This window comes from Anser cygnoides, chromosome 1 (genome assembly GCF_040182565.1).
Source record: "Anser cygnoides isolate HZ-2024a breed goose chromosome 1, Taihu_goose_T2T_genome, whole genome shotgun sequence".
NCBI classification, from domain to species: Eukaryota; Metazoa; Chordata; class Aves; order Anseriformes; family Anatidae; genus Anser; species Anser cygnoides.
In genome coordinates this window covers 144,897,624-144,911,216 of record NC_089873.1, presented here as the reverse complement: position 1 = coordinate 144,911,216, position 13,593 = coordinate 144,897,624, and the positions used below count along the sequence as shown (strand labels likewise).

Here is a 13,593-nt window from a genome sequence, read left to right as displayed (position 1 = left end):
ACAGGTTGCCCAGAGAAGCTGTGGATGCCCCATCCCTGGAGGTGTTCAAGGCCAGGCTGGATGGGGCTTTGGGCAGCCTGGTCTGGTGGGAGGTGTCCCTGCCCATGGCAGGGGGGTTAACTGGGTGGGCTTTAAGGTCCCTTCCAACCCGAACCATTCTGTCATTCAGTGATCTTCAAACGTGAAATGCAGAATTAGGAGTGTACTTGCTCTGTGTGTAACTGGGGAAGGTAAGTTTGCTCCTAGTTCATGCCACCATTCTCAAATTCGTCCTTTTTTAGTACCAAGGGTACAGTAGTCACAGGTCGTTCCTCTCTCATTACTTCAGCAAACTACATAATTGCATTGGATCACACTTGTTTTACTGTACAGTTGGAAGAACTTGGCTGTCTGATATTTCTGAAGTGCACACCCTGCTAATCTGATCCCACTAGATAATTAAAATCTACCCTGTAGTGACTTCATTCTGTGAATGAAGGCTGCAGTCCATAAAAACATCCATAAAAACCCTCCGACATCCACACCTCCCAAAGCCGGAGAGCGCCCACCTCAGTTAGCCTCCTCTGGGGTTCTGCCAGTCTTCCAGCACACTGCAGCTCTGCTTGTGTACTTTGCTGAGAGAAATACTGCTGCTATCTAAAGGAGCAGCATAGGGTAGTAAGAAGAGCATGGCTTGCACCCTACAATAAAGGTTACAGCAGAAAGTAGAATGGTCCCAGCTTTGGGGAAAGGTAGGTGAAATATGGCACAGCTGGAAAGCGTATCGGCCTTAAAACAAGACTCCTACCACGCAACAGCAGCATCAGGCTGTCATTCCAGTACAACTCTGCACAGCACTCCTTAACAATACCAACACACACACACTCTTCCAGCAACTGGACCTACAATAAAATAAAACCTCGGCTCTAAACCACTGCCAAGAAGCCACCCACAAAACAGAACTCCTACTGGTTACACTAGTGCAAGGAGCAGCACTTCACACGGTACCAACTGCTGCTAAAACTCCGAAGTAGCCACAGAGCCTTCTACCCTGTAAGTATTTCTTAAGTTCTAGTCACTTGAATTCCACTGAAATATAACTGCATAAAATGGACTGGTCTAATTACATCATAAAAACAAGTCGGAACTACTTGGTTTGCTTTTAATTGAATTTATTTAAATAGGATAAGGCTACTTAAAAGACAACTCTTTACATACAAAATGTACATTACGTTAAAGTTTGCTGTACTCAAGTACAAAAACTGCACAAGTGTTTAGTAAAAGGGAAACAGCACACCATATTTCAAAACACACATTCTTACCATTTTACAGCATTCAAGAAGTGCCTTTTATGTCACAACAGTGAATGGACAACTGTCAGTAATGAATTAAGCTACAATTTTTGGTTTCAATATTAACCAATTAAAAAAATGTAAACAAGCCTTCAGATCACTACTGACAGCTTCTTTTAGTCAGTTAACTAAGTGGATTCAGAAGTAGATTTTTTGTTTTTGTTTTACTAAGTCTGGAAGTATTATTGTTTTTTACCATTCATATCTAAAATGGATCAGGCTTCATCCTGAGCCACTGAGATTTAATAAAAAAGTTGCCATCAACTTAACTGGATGCCTGCCTTATAAGGCACTACCAATAATCCAGATGAAACCTCAAGTTTCACAGAAAACCAACATCCACCTTAAATGATCATAAGGGAAGAGAATAAAATATGTATTTCTTACGAGTGCAACTACATACACTAATGCTCTCAAGGTGGTACTTTGTCTTCCTGACCCTTTCCCTCTCCAACTGTTTGTAAGTTGAGAAAGCACTGGTCTGCATTCCACAGGTTTTCCCCATATTTTATGAGCATGATTATAACCAGGAAAACAAGCAAATTTGCTATATCGGCACATTTTTACACTTACATGTGTATAAAATATGCCTGTGCGTATTAGAGAACATGGCACTAATCCATTCACTACTTCCTCTCAAAGATTCGTATGAGACAGCCTAATAACGTACTTCCGTCTGTGCATTTCTTATTTCATAAGTCAATAAGAGAAACTTCAATTTGAAGTAATGCTGTTAAATAGTTCATCTCTTATTACCAACTTAACCTGCCCCGTAAATTCTACACTCGTGTTCTGTGCAACAAAAAAGAAAAAAAAAAGTGCCTCAGAATAACTTATCAGCAGAAAGGTCAGTTTTCTCATCTAAATTAGTCATCTTTTTAGAGCCAAGTAGGCTCCTGGGATCACTCTGAATATCAATAACTATTTTAGCTATTTAACCAGAAGTGGAACAGAACTGAATCTTACTGAAAACAAATCAAGAATACTTATGCATGTGATTCGTAAGGACACACAGGAGATGAACTATAATAGTCTTGTAAACTAAAAGTGGAGGGTTTAGTGTAACATAATATTACCACCTTTTAAAGAGGGAATAAACTGCTTGGTGTACAATAGTAGACGCTCTTAAGGTGACTGGTGATAATGACTCCAGATTTACAACAGGGAACCTTTAAACTTGTTAAAACTTCACAGCAATCTGAATCCCTGTAAGGTTTAAAAAGAAGAGTACCTAAACTGTTCAAATATGACTTATCTGTTTGAAAACATGGAAGTAACATATATGTTTTGAGCACCGCTAGCTACTTCATGGCCATGTAACATGCTGGATTTTCTTTTTTGCTTCCGTAGGCTTTAGGTCATTCTGCAACAGAAGAAAATACACAAGTATTTTTAGATATATTGCACCAAGTTGATATTAGTAATTAATTTGAAATGTTCAAACCTAGTGCTAACTATTGCTGTACTCAGCTACTATGCAGCTTTCTATTGCCATCTTGTGGAGAAAGTTGAATATCACAGAGACAGAGAATAAGGAAATAAAGCCTGTGAATTTAACTACATGCAAATCACATGCATCTTTTGCTTTTCCTTAATCCTTAAATGAGTTAGACAAAAGTATAACACATTACACATAACATATTACACATTAAAGCTTCAAAACACACTTTTTAAGTTATTTCAAATTGTCTTCTTAAAATACTTTCTACAACAGGGTTGTGTAAAGAAAACAGTCAACAGAACCAGAAAATCAATTCACTGTTGTCAAACAGAAAATGTCAGTAAAAAAGGAAAAGTAGGTCTCCCTTTGTAATGACCTATATAAAAATGTAAAATAACTGCTGAAGCCTCAGATAAACTCATTTTTCAATCCCTGCTCCTCCCCTCTAAGAAGCCAGAAAACATTAAGCAAGCCTAAAGAAAAGCAATGGGAGATTGAAGTGGTAAAATAAATACGTTTCTTCATCTAAAATAAGGAAAAAATCTGAGAAATTAGGGCTTTAATAGTTCACACATAGTAAATATAGGTACGTGACTCTTCCAGAACATTTTGAACACGCTAGTTTTGGCATGATCTGGAGATCTCTCTTCTCCTTCAGAGCTGAAGAGTTAGCTTACAGCAATCCTGTGGGCCTCAACCACTGAGAGGTTGTAGCAAATTAATCAGAAGGATAATTCTGTGCTATTCTGCACGAGAATTTCAGTTTTTCTTGGAAGTCAAAACCCAACCACTTTCTTGAAAAGGCAATCGTCATTACTATCACTATACTATAAATACACCAGGCTTCATAGGCTACAGGCATTGGGACGGGTTGCCCAGGGAGGTGGTGGAGTCACTGTCCCTGGGGGTGTTCAAGGAGAGGCTGGACGTGGTGCTTAGGGACATGGTTTAGTGGGTGATATTGGTGGTAGGGGGGTGGTTGGACCAGGTGATCTTGGAAGTCTTTTCCAACCTTAATGATTCTATTTCTCTATGATTCAACCATCAACCAAGTGTACTGCTTCCTCCTGTCTGTATTACTATTCAATACCACGTTCTGTAATTTCAGACAGTACAGCAAAAGCCATTGAACACACTTGCCTAACTTCAAACTTTTTTGACCCACATTAACCAAGGCATATGACTGAACCTACCTGTACTAAACTGGACAACAAACTGTGGCTAAGACAGAAAGTCAAGTATCAGAAGCCGTGGCTTCCAAGTGTCAGTAATATAGTGACACTTAAGTGTTCATCATTATGTCTATGAAACATTCAAGTAAAACAGAAAAAAGATGTGAGGTGTATACCAAGCAAGTTTCAAAAGCTCTGTAGGTTCAGATCTGACCAACAGAGGAGTTCTAAATTATAAAATAAGTTAGTGATATTGGTAGTAGGAAACACCTCTCCAGCATAAAATTGATTCAGTGCCACAGCTATATTGCTCGTAAAAGTTGTTAAAGCGGTCTTTCAGACCAGTGATATGTTTAGACGCTTGTGTTTAACAGAACTTATATGGAACCTACCAAACTATGCAGTAAGGATATTACCTGCAATCCTTCATGTAAGAATTACAACGAAAAAAAAGAGAAGGGAAAAGCAAAGAAAGAAAAACAGCAAAGGGAGGAAAAAAATGAAAGGAAGAAAAAAGGATGAACAAAAAAATTACATGAGGCAATACTGAGGAAACAGAAATAAGGTGGGGAGTCCTGAGAGAACTTCAGTCAATGTAACAGTGTAACTGCATGCTGCGTTTCTAAAGCTCCCTCTGCAGTTCATTCACGATCATATACCTCTATTCCTCCATTGAAGCCTGGACTTGTTCCAAGTATTCCTGTCTTTCAGTGGAAACGTAAAAGAGCCCCTGCATTTATTTAATACATTTGTATTATGAAAGAATACAACACTAATGTAAGAGTTATCCCTACCTTGCAGCTGGCCCATTACTGGGCTCTGCTCCTTGCTCAATGGCAAGCACTTAAGACTAACCGCACCTTCACCAACATTCAGAACTACTACTGCATCTTTCTCCTCAACTTTCAGCTGTGTTCAGCATCATTACTTCCACTTTCAAAGGTCCGCCCTTCTGAAGCCACATATCCTTAGTTCTTCTCTCATCTCTTCAGCTTATCAGTCTCCTTCTGCCTTATCCGGAACATAGATCTCTTCTCTACCTAGAATTCGTTTGCAGCTGAATCTAACGTACAGACAAGAGGTCACTATTTAGCGTTATGATTAACAACTCAGTGATCAGTTTTCTACTTGAGAACAGCACCCTTCTGTTCAAGATCTCAGCACAACCTCCTCATCATCTTATAGAAACCCAGGTACCTGAGCAAGATCAGCATGGCTCAAAATGAGCACTCGGCCTTTGTCCTCTCACTCCAGCTAGCATGGTTTGTTGATGTTCTCATTCAGACCCACAATCTAGGCAGCTCTCCAGATTTTCTCATCCAATTCCTACCTCTAGCTTGCCAATTCCTATGTGAGATTTAAAACAGATGGCCTTCTTCCTTTAAGGACACATGCTACAGCTTGCAGCATCTCACTTCAGTTCCTTCAACATCTCCTCCTTCACTTTGACAAATGAAAGCTTGTCTTAATCATTCAAGTGTGATTGTTACAAATGTTATCATTCCGCTTTTTTCTTCCCTACTACAAAACAGACCAGGCTGCTCTTGTTCTATAATACCTGTCCTCTCTCTCAGACCTACAAGTAGGGTTATTTTTGTTTGCTTTGGTTGATTCTGCTACCAGCACCACCTTACATATTACCTACTTACTCATTTTACAATTACATGCTTGTTTTCTACAGAGCTGCCTCTAACACAGAAACTTCCCACAAACAAATATAAAGTACTGCTTTTTTTTCTTTCCTCCTAGACTTTCCCAAACCAGCTACTCCCTGTTTGTAAATGCTGTACTATTACTCCAACATAAAATAATCCTGGAGATTCTTACCAGGGTCTACCTTTGGCTCTTTCGAGTTTCAATAAAAATAAACTGTGAAACAAGACATACATACCGGCAACTCAGAGTCTTCTTTTGGAACAGATCTCTTTAACTTCACAACAGTAGTTCCTGCTACTGGAGTCAAAGGGTACGCCTTCAGACTAGCCAATAGACTGCTATTAGTCTTTGAAATATTGTTCTGCTTAGCCTCACTATTCCTCACTTCCAGCTTAGCGTCCTCTGATAAACTGGAGGCTGAAATGTATGATGAGGCATTTGAAGAAGCTGATAATCTCCTAACAGTATTGGTGGTGCTTCCAGCTGGGGGAGGTTTTAGGCGATCAGTAGCTCCATTCTCTGTCTTCTTCACTTTTATGCTTGTGCTGGTTGAACTGCCATCAAATACAATCAAAGGCCGTTTCCTCAATCCTTCCACCGCTGTAACACTGAAAATACAAATTGTAAAACGATCAGAAACACAAGCCAGATGACACAAAAATACCATATCCAAGACATGAGCAGCAAAAATGAATTTAATCTTGCCTAAAGTAAAAATACATCCCAAAATACTGACCTTAAACTCTTAGCTGCCCCAAATTTAAGCAACAGGAATTGCTCCCAAAATATGAAGGGGAGAGAGGGGGAAGTATGGGGCACGTAGGAGGTCAACACAGAGGGTTATGTGAGGAACATTCTAAGATTGTACACTTATACCACTGTAGTTCTTCCTCAATAGCAAAAGACATAATAGTTGTTAAGTATTTCAAAAGTATTTGAGAAAGCATGAGCCACCTTACAAGAACAGGATCTAATATTCCGATGCTTCTAAATCTCCTCAATTCCGTACTTATTCAAAATTGTAGTAAGATATCCTAGAGAAACTGTGAGATAACATTTTTCATAATGAAAATGTTAAGCAAAAAAGAATGCATACTTGTTTTTGAAATAAGCCGTTGAGCAGGAACCCTAAGCAGATTTAATGCCTTTTGAATAGTTTGTGCCTTTGTGTCTAGTCAGAGCTGGCCAATTTAGTAACAACTGATTTATGAAAAAAAGAATACTATCAAGCTAGTATTAAAAGACCAGTATCAGAAAACATCCTGACTGGCAAAAAAAAAAAAAATAGAACACAGTTATCATAGCTTACTCTAAATAAATAAAGTTTTAAAAATGTGTTGCTTAAGAATGGCAAAGATAAACTGTGCAGATTTAACAAATAAAAAATCAAACCACCATTAAGTCATATTATTCCTGTTTAGAAATTACATTTTTCAGTACGCACTTACTATTTAGCCATCTTGCATAAAACGGGAATAGAAGTTGAATTATAGCATTTTCAACAAAGAAATACATTCATTAATTTGACAATACTGATGTTAGATATATCTACAGACTTTAAAAGAAGCCACAAATAGAGATTTCAGTTGTTTGATTTGAAACATTAGATTAGTAGCCGCTGAAAACTTCACACATTAAAATAAGAAATGATACATCTCATGTACAATTTCTGTCAAGACCAGGGATTTCTGGAATGAAAGAAGTAACAGTTTAGGGGCTCACAGAGCAAGAGAAAGTTCAGCTCTTCTTCAGATTTGCTTCTACACTACTATCTGTTCACAACAATACACGTCACACAAGCCTCCTCTTTTTCTATTCATCAGGTTCCCAGAACTGATAGACACAGAGACCTTATTTTCATTTGGTACATTTGTCAAGAGATCAGACAGCTCTTTGGGTTACATGTACAGTAACTGTGGTTTCTAGAAGAGCTTCTACAAAACATGACTCGCTTCCAAGGAGTGTTCAACCAGACAGTAGATAGGGTTTCACTGAAACAGCAGCAGTATTTAACACATCCATTACATTAAGGAGTACAATTTCACTTGAAAAGCCTAAAAAGCTGATACATGCCTCAAAAATAAAGCATGATACTCTTTGCTCACTTTGGCTTCGTCTAATAATTATTTAACACTCTGGAAAAAAACAACAACAACAAAAAATATTCCCCAGCAGCCTTTCTGGAAAGCTAGTTTACAAATTATGTGAAAGAAGGGATTTTAAACCTTTTTCAGTCACCTTCCTTAATTTAAAGTGTTTTTTCTAATTTTTTTTTTTTTTAATTTAAGCTTTAAGATTAGTAATTCAAGAACTAACTACGATTCTACCTGGATTGTTATCTATGCTAAACTGAATTTTAGAGTTGTAGCACTTGTACAGGTTTCCACATGCTACAATACAGGTAACACTCCCAGAGAAACACTTTGGACAAGTTCCAAAATAAAACTGGACACCGTACCATCAAGAATTGTCACAACATCTAATTTTTAGATAGGTGGCTTACAGAAGACCACAGAACCTGAGGTGTGACATTCATTTTCTTTACACGAAGTAGAGAAAGCTTAAAAGCCGCAGAGCAGGACTCACATTAGCCAGCATTCTTCTGAGGGAGGATATTGAAGCTCGCTAACAGCTGAAAAGAAACGTTTTGAGATCATGTTCCTCTCCACAAGACACTCTGTGAAACCTAAATTTTAATGCACATCTCCTAAATTCCAGGGAAGTGCTCAAACCACACTGTAAGCCGGGCTGAATGGTGGGCATGCTCTAATCCTGATGTTTATTATGTACTGTATGGTGAAGAACTCAAGGTTTGCTAGAGGAACCAACAACTCTACACAAGCAAGCAGGGTTTCTGCTCTTTCACATGATTATTCAGTTCACTCATGCAGTCAGGATGGCTTCTGGAGCACGTCCCGACCATAAGGACAGTTGAACAAAAAAGGTTCCTTGTCTAGCCTAGCCTGGTACTTAATGTAACACCCTAAAACCAGTGAGAAGTGTAGGTTTAAGGTCCTGACTCCTGATTACCCTGCTACCAAAACAGGCAGGTGATCACCTCTTCTGCTAATGTTTTAAGAAACTGGTCACGAGTGCTACATTATATGCTGAACTCAGTATTTTCAGTGCATTAGCAGTTCTCAGAGGATGCTGAAGTGGCCTGTCAAGTGACTAAAAATTATCAAGTGAAAAAATTATCAGCTCTACCAAGGCCACATCCACAGAGCTCCCAGAGAATGAGTTTGTGGATGAGATTCTTCAGACTCCATAGCACTTCAGAAACTACACATACATTTTGAGATTCAAACCATCCTCCTCCTTCCAGAAGTCAAGATGATCTTACAAATGTTTCTAAAAAATAACTGTTAATTAAAATGTTTGAAGTTGGATACAGTACATTTGTTCTTATGATTGTCTGCACACTCAAAATTCAGAAACAAGATGTTCAGCTATCACCTATGACCTCAGATATTTCATTGTATTATTGAGGTATAACATGACACTGCAACTCAGCTGATACACAGCAAATCTTTTAGGACATGCCAGCAATCACCAGCAGTAAGACTAAACACAGTACTCAACACTGAGTTTTAAATTCCAATTGAAGTTATTAATGTGTTTTTACCTCCTACCTGCAGCTATTAGAGGTATGCAACTACACACCGAGCTCTGCTGATCGTCTCCAAGCCCCACAGTACTGCGAGCACACTTTGGAAAACAGAGCCTTTCCACAGTGGAATGCAGCAGACAGCTCCTGTTATTCAAATGATCAATCAGCTTATCTGACTTTGAGTAAGTAATTTACTTTTAGGTCAGTTTACCTCTGACTTGCACATAATTTACAGCCTCATAATGGCCAGGGATTTTGTTTTTAAAAACAAGAACGCCAAGGTCTACTTCCTTCTCTTCACAACGGCATGACACCAACTCTCCTGAAGCTGACAACACAGCTACGAGGAAAAACATACCGTTTTAACATCCAAAAAGATGACCAAACTTCCATGATTCTTCCCATGACCATACTGTAACTGAAGCTTTCTCTGTGCAACTTTTACTTACTGAATGTGCTGAAATTCCATTACCTGCTCCCAGTTCTCTGGTGTCAGTAGTGCTAGCAAGAAAAGATTAACTATTCCAGATAGCTCTTTGCCAGCATAGTTGTCAAGTATGAAGATCTAATTCTAGCAAAAAATAGTGACTGCTAGAAAACCTTAAAATTGTCTAACACCAGAGCAAAAACTAAGCCTGGCATGCTAGATGCTAAATGCTAAGAGCAATTGCTAAAGAAAAGCAGACTGGTAGATTAAACATATTTACTTTTACTGACCATTTCCCTAGTAAAAATAGGTTTGACCCTTACTGAGTTTTAGTGTACCAAAATAACAGCTCCTACACTTACTCTACATATGATATAAGGATGAAGCCATTCTCCCATCTAAAAATTAACACAGCTGCCTTCTCTCAAAAACATCCTCCCCGCTATCTTTAGTTCTCTGATAAAAAATTCTTTTGCACCTACTTCAGCACATCAACAGTGTCTTATTATTTGAACAGTAACCTCGTGCTTTTATCTTCAAGTCACAAACAGACCTACCTACAAACAGACCCTTTAAGCAAAAAAAGACATAACAAGACAAGTCAGTATTCTAGACACTGCTTAAAAAAATAAAAAAAAAATCACTTGCCAGAATTTGTTTAGCTCTTCCTTGCTAGAAACCTCAGTAAGGCTAAAACAGACTTATGAAATTAGCAAGCTGTAATAGTGCAAAAAACATGAGAATTTCTGTCTACCTTTCCTTTAGCATTTACTGATGGAGCTAAATCAGACTTGCCACTCATGCACATCAAAGTTAAAGTCTTGGGCAGGGAGGAGGTTTGGGGAAGAAAACATAAATAAACTTCCGAAGAAGATTTTGCTTTCTGATCAAATCCAAACGTAAAGGTTTTGAACACAAGGCAGAACACTTTCAGAAAGGAGGCATTAGTTTTGAACTGGACACACAAAACTGCTGCAGCATACATTCCTGACTCAGCAGACCAACCCTGTTCAGTGAGCAAGCATAGTTCAACATGCTGCTGGTATTTGTCTTAAACACTGTAAACATGATTATTAATATTTAACAATTATTAGGTGAAACTAATAACAATTTTTTTCTTCATACACTATTTTGAAACAGCAATAAAAAAACAAGTGTTATAAACTAGATACCACTAATAACATTTAGATGACAAAAAAAGATCATACTTTTTTCCCTGCAATTGGAGTAGGAGAATCCAACACTTACGACACAGATGACGACAACATTCTTGGTAAACCGTAACAACATTCAAAACTTGTACAAGTTTTAGTAGTCAGATAAGACCAAATTAACTGCATTTTCCTAAGCTCTCCAGATCTATCCCGTTGAAAGCGAAATTACCTTTTATTTTCACTTTTCAGTTCATTTTGCTGTCTTTTCTTTTCCATCATTTTCCCCCATCTACTTTTGGGTAAGTCACGCTGAGGCAACGGAATGGCATGTTGAATGTAGAGATCAGTGAGGCCGTCTTTGTCCATCTTTACATCATTTTTGACTAGGATATTCTTCTGTGGGGGACAGAAGAAAAAAAGTTATTATTATGAGAAATTCAGAGCGCAAACAGTGGGAAAATTTCATTTTTCAAAAGCCATTCTGAAGCCATTCTGAATTGGGCATAAATGCCAGGGTGTCAGTGGAGGGGGCTGCAGGGGTGACCCCTGTGGGAGGCAAGGAAATGCCCTGTGCCAGTGACAGCTGATAACTCTGAAAACAACCCACTGCACACCAAAGCTTCAACCAAGCGGAGGAGGACATGGCGTCGCTGCTGAAATACCTTTAACAAAGGGCAGAAGCCACTAGGGGCAGGAGACACCAAAGGACGCAGAGGAGAAGGCACATGAGGAGCTCTGTGAAGAAATGCTCTCCTTCCTCGTGCAAGGAACTGAGAGGGAATGACAGTAATCCACACTGGAAACAAGAGAAGTTGAGACCAGGAAGGGATGAGAAGAGGCGTCTCCCTATGTGTTTAATGGTTTCTTTCTGCCATTTCTTACTTCTTACGCATCTCCTTCCTCTGTTCCTTGATTCTTACTCATTTTCTTCTGCTCCAGCATGGGTTTCTCCATGGACCACAGTCTCCATGAGGCTTTCCCTGCTCCAGCAGGAGCCCTCCACAGGCTGGAGCCCATCACCAGCCACAGCCCCAAAACCATCAATTTTTCATGAGTCCCGTTTCCCCATTCTCCTCACATCTGCTCATCTGTCTACTCCTGCACGGCCTCTCTGTGCCTCCTGCCTCTTGCTGCTGCCACTCTTTGTAAAGCAGATTTGAGCAGTACCACGTGTTCCTCTGATTGGCTGAAGTTTTGGTGTGCGATGGGCTGTTTTCATCACTGTCAGACAGTTGAACCTTGCTGTGACCAGCACAGGGCAGTTCCTCACCTTTGCCCACACAGATAACCCCCGCAGTCCACTGCTATGCAAATCCTGCAATTTTTTTCCCAATAAAAATAGTTACACAAGAGAATTAAGTTACGATAGAACCACTGCTGTTAACCGAGGTTTTCATGCACTCTTTAACACGCCTCCCTGACTACAAAGTCAGAGCTCTCTTTCATACTTCCAAAAACCAGGCAATTAGAACATAACGCAGTTCAAACTCCCAGATGTGGAGCTCTGCTTCTGCACCAGTTCCCAACATGTAAGCTGCTAAGAGAGACTTCTTGTCACTGTCAGTTATAAGAGCACGCAAGTTTTCTTTCTGATCATACACACCGTTGTGAAAACAAATTTTGGTACCTTCGATCAAATTTATTAAGAGAAAAAAACGGTAACGTCATGCAAACACAGGTCACTGAAAACAGGTCAAGTGTCTGCTGCTATTGGTTTTGACAATGCTTTATAACTTCTGATATGGGCTCAAAACCTGTACACTATTGTGCACATAAACTATGTGAACAAGAGCACACAAAGTTGAGCAAGCTCCTGTAGAAGCCTTAAATGATTGTTTCATTCACCTAATTTTGCAGATCAGGCAGCAGCAAGTACTCCACATCAACTGAAGCTTCAAAATCGGCTATAAGTCACTTTCAAACTCAGATTTTTCAATAACACACAGTTAAACGCTATCTCTGCTGATCGTGTAGGATGTGTTGCCTTTAGCTCACCGAGCACGCATGCACCAGCCTTAACAGAGAAGAGATCGACTTTCCACGGGTAACTTTACTGTATATAAATGCTGCCTCACGGACATGCAAAGTTGGATAAATTGTTCTTTAGCAACCACTGCAGCAGGGTTCAGACACGGTCCCTAGGAAAACAAGGGGGGCAGTTCTCAGGCTGCACGCCTCTTTTAAATGAGCATCCGAATCATAGCATTCCTTTATTTATTATTATTTCCCAATTATTTCTTCCCCGAGTGCTTCTGGTGCACCCGCGCAGGGCTGCACAAAGACCGGCGAGCAGAGAGGGCCTGGGAGAAAACCTCCCGCACGGCGACCGCCGGGGCCCCGCGGCCGACCTCCCCCCCCCGGCCCCGGGCAGGGCCGTGCCCCTCTGCGGAGCCGCCCCGGTGCCGGGCGAGGCGCGGTCGCACCTGCTCGAGGGTGAGCAGCAGGAACTCCTCCGAGAGCAGCTCCGGGTGCAGCAGCAGCTCCGAGTCCGAGCGCCCCAGCGGCCGCTCCGCCGCGACACCGCCCGCCCGGCCCCGCCGCTGCGCCGCCATCTTGTGCCGCCGGCACCGCTTCCGGCCGCTGAGGGGCCGCCGGGCGAGGGGGCGGGGCCTGGAGGCGGAACTGACGTCAGAGCGCGGAGTCTGGGCGGGGGGACAGGGGAAGGGAAGGGAAGGGAAGGGAAGGGAAGGGAAGGGAAGGGAAGGGAAGGGAAGGGAAGGGAAGGGAAGGGAAGGGAAGGGAAGGGAAGGGAAGGGAAGGGAAGGGAAGGGGGAAGGGAAGGGAAGGGAAGGGAAGGATCAC

General features: G+C 40.7%; 1 protein-coding gene across 1 annotated transcript; it reads right to left on the bottom strand.

Moving 5' to 3' along the window:
• Window positions 1-1,134: 1,134 nt before the first annotated feature.
• C1H2orf49 (chromosome 1 C2orf49 homolog) lies at window positions 1,135-13,371 on the bottom strand. Its single transcript, XM_048046440.2, has 4 exons — window positions 13,215-13,371; window positions 11,021-11,187; window positions 5,836-6,208; window positions 1,135-2,694 (listed from the first exon to the last, which is right to left on the bottom strand). Exons 1-4 carry the CDS (start codon window positions 13,341-13,343, stop codon window positions 2,638-2,640), a joined length of 726 nt encoding a protein of 241 aa, XP_047902397.2. The 5' UTR covers window positions 13,344-13,371; the 3' UTR covers window positions 1,135-2,637.
• Between the last annotated feature and the right edge of the window lie 222 nt (window positions 13,372-13,593).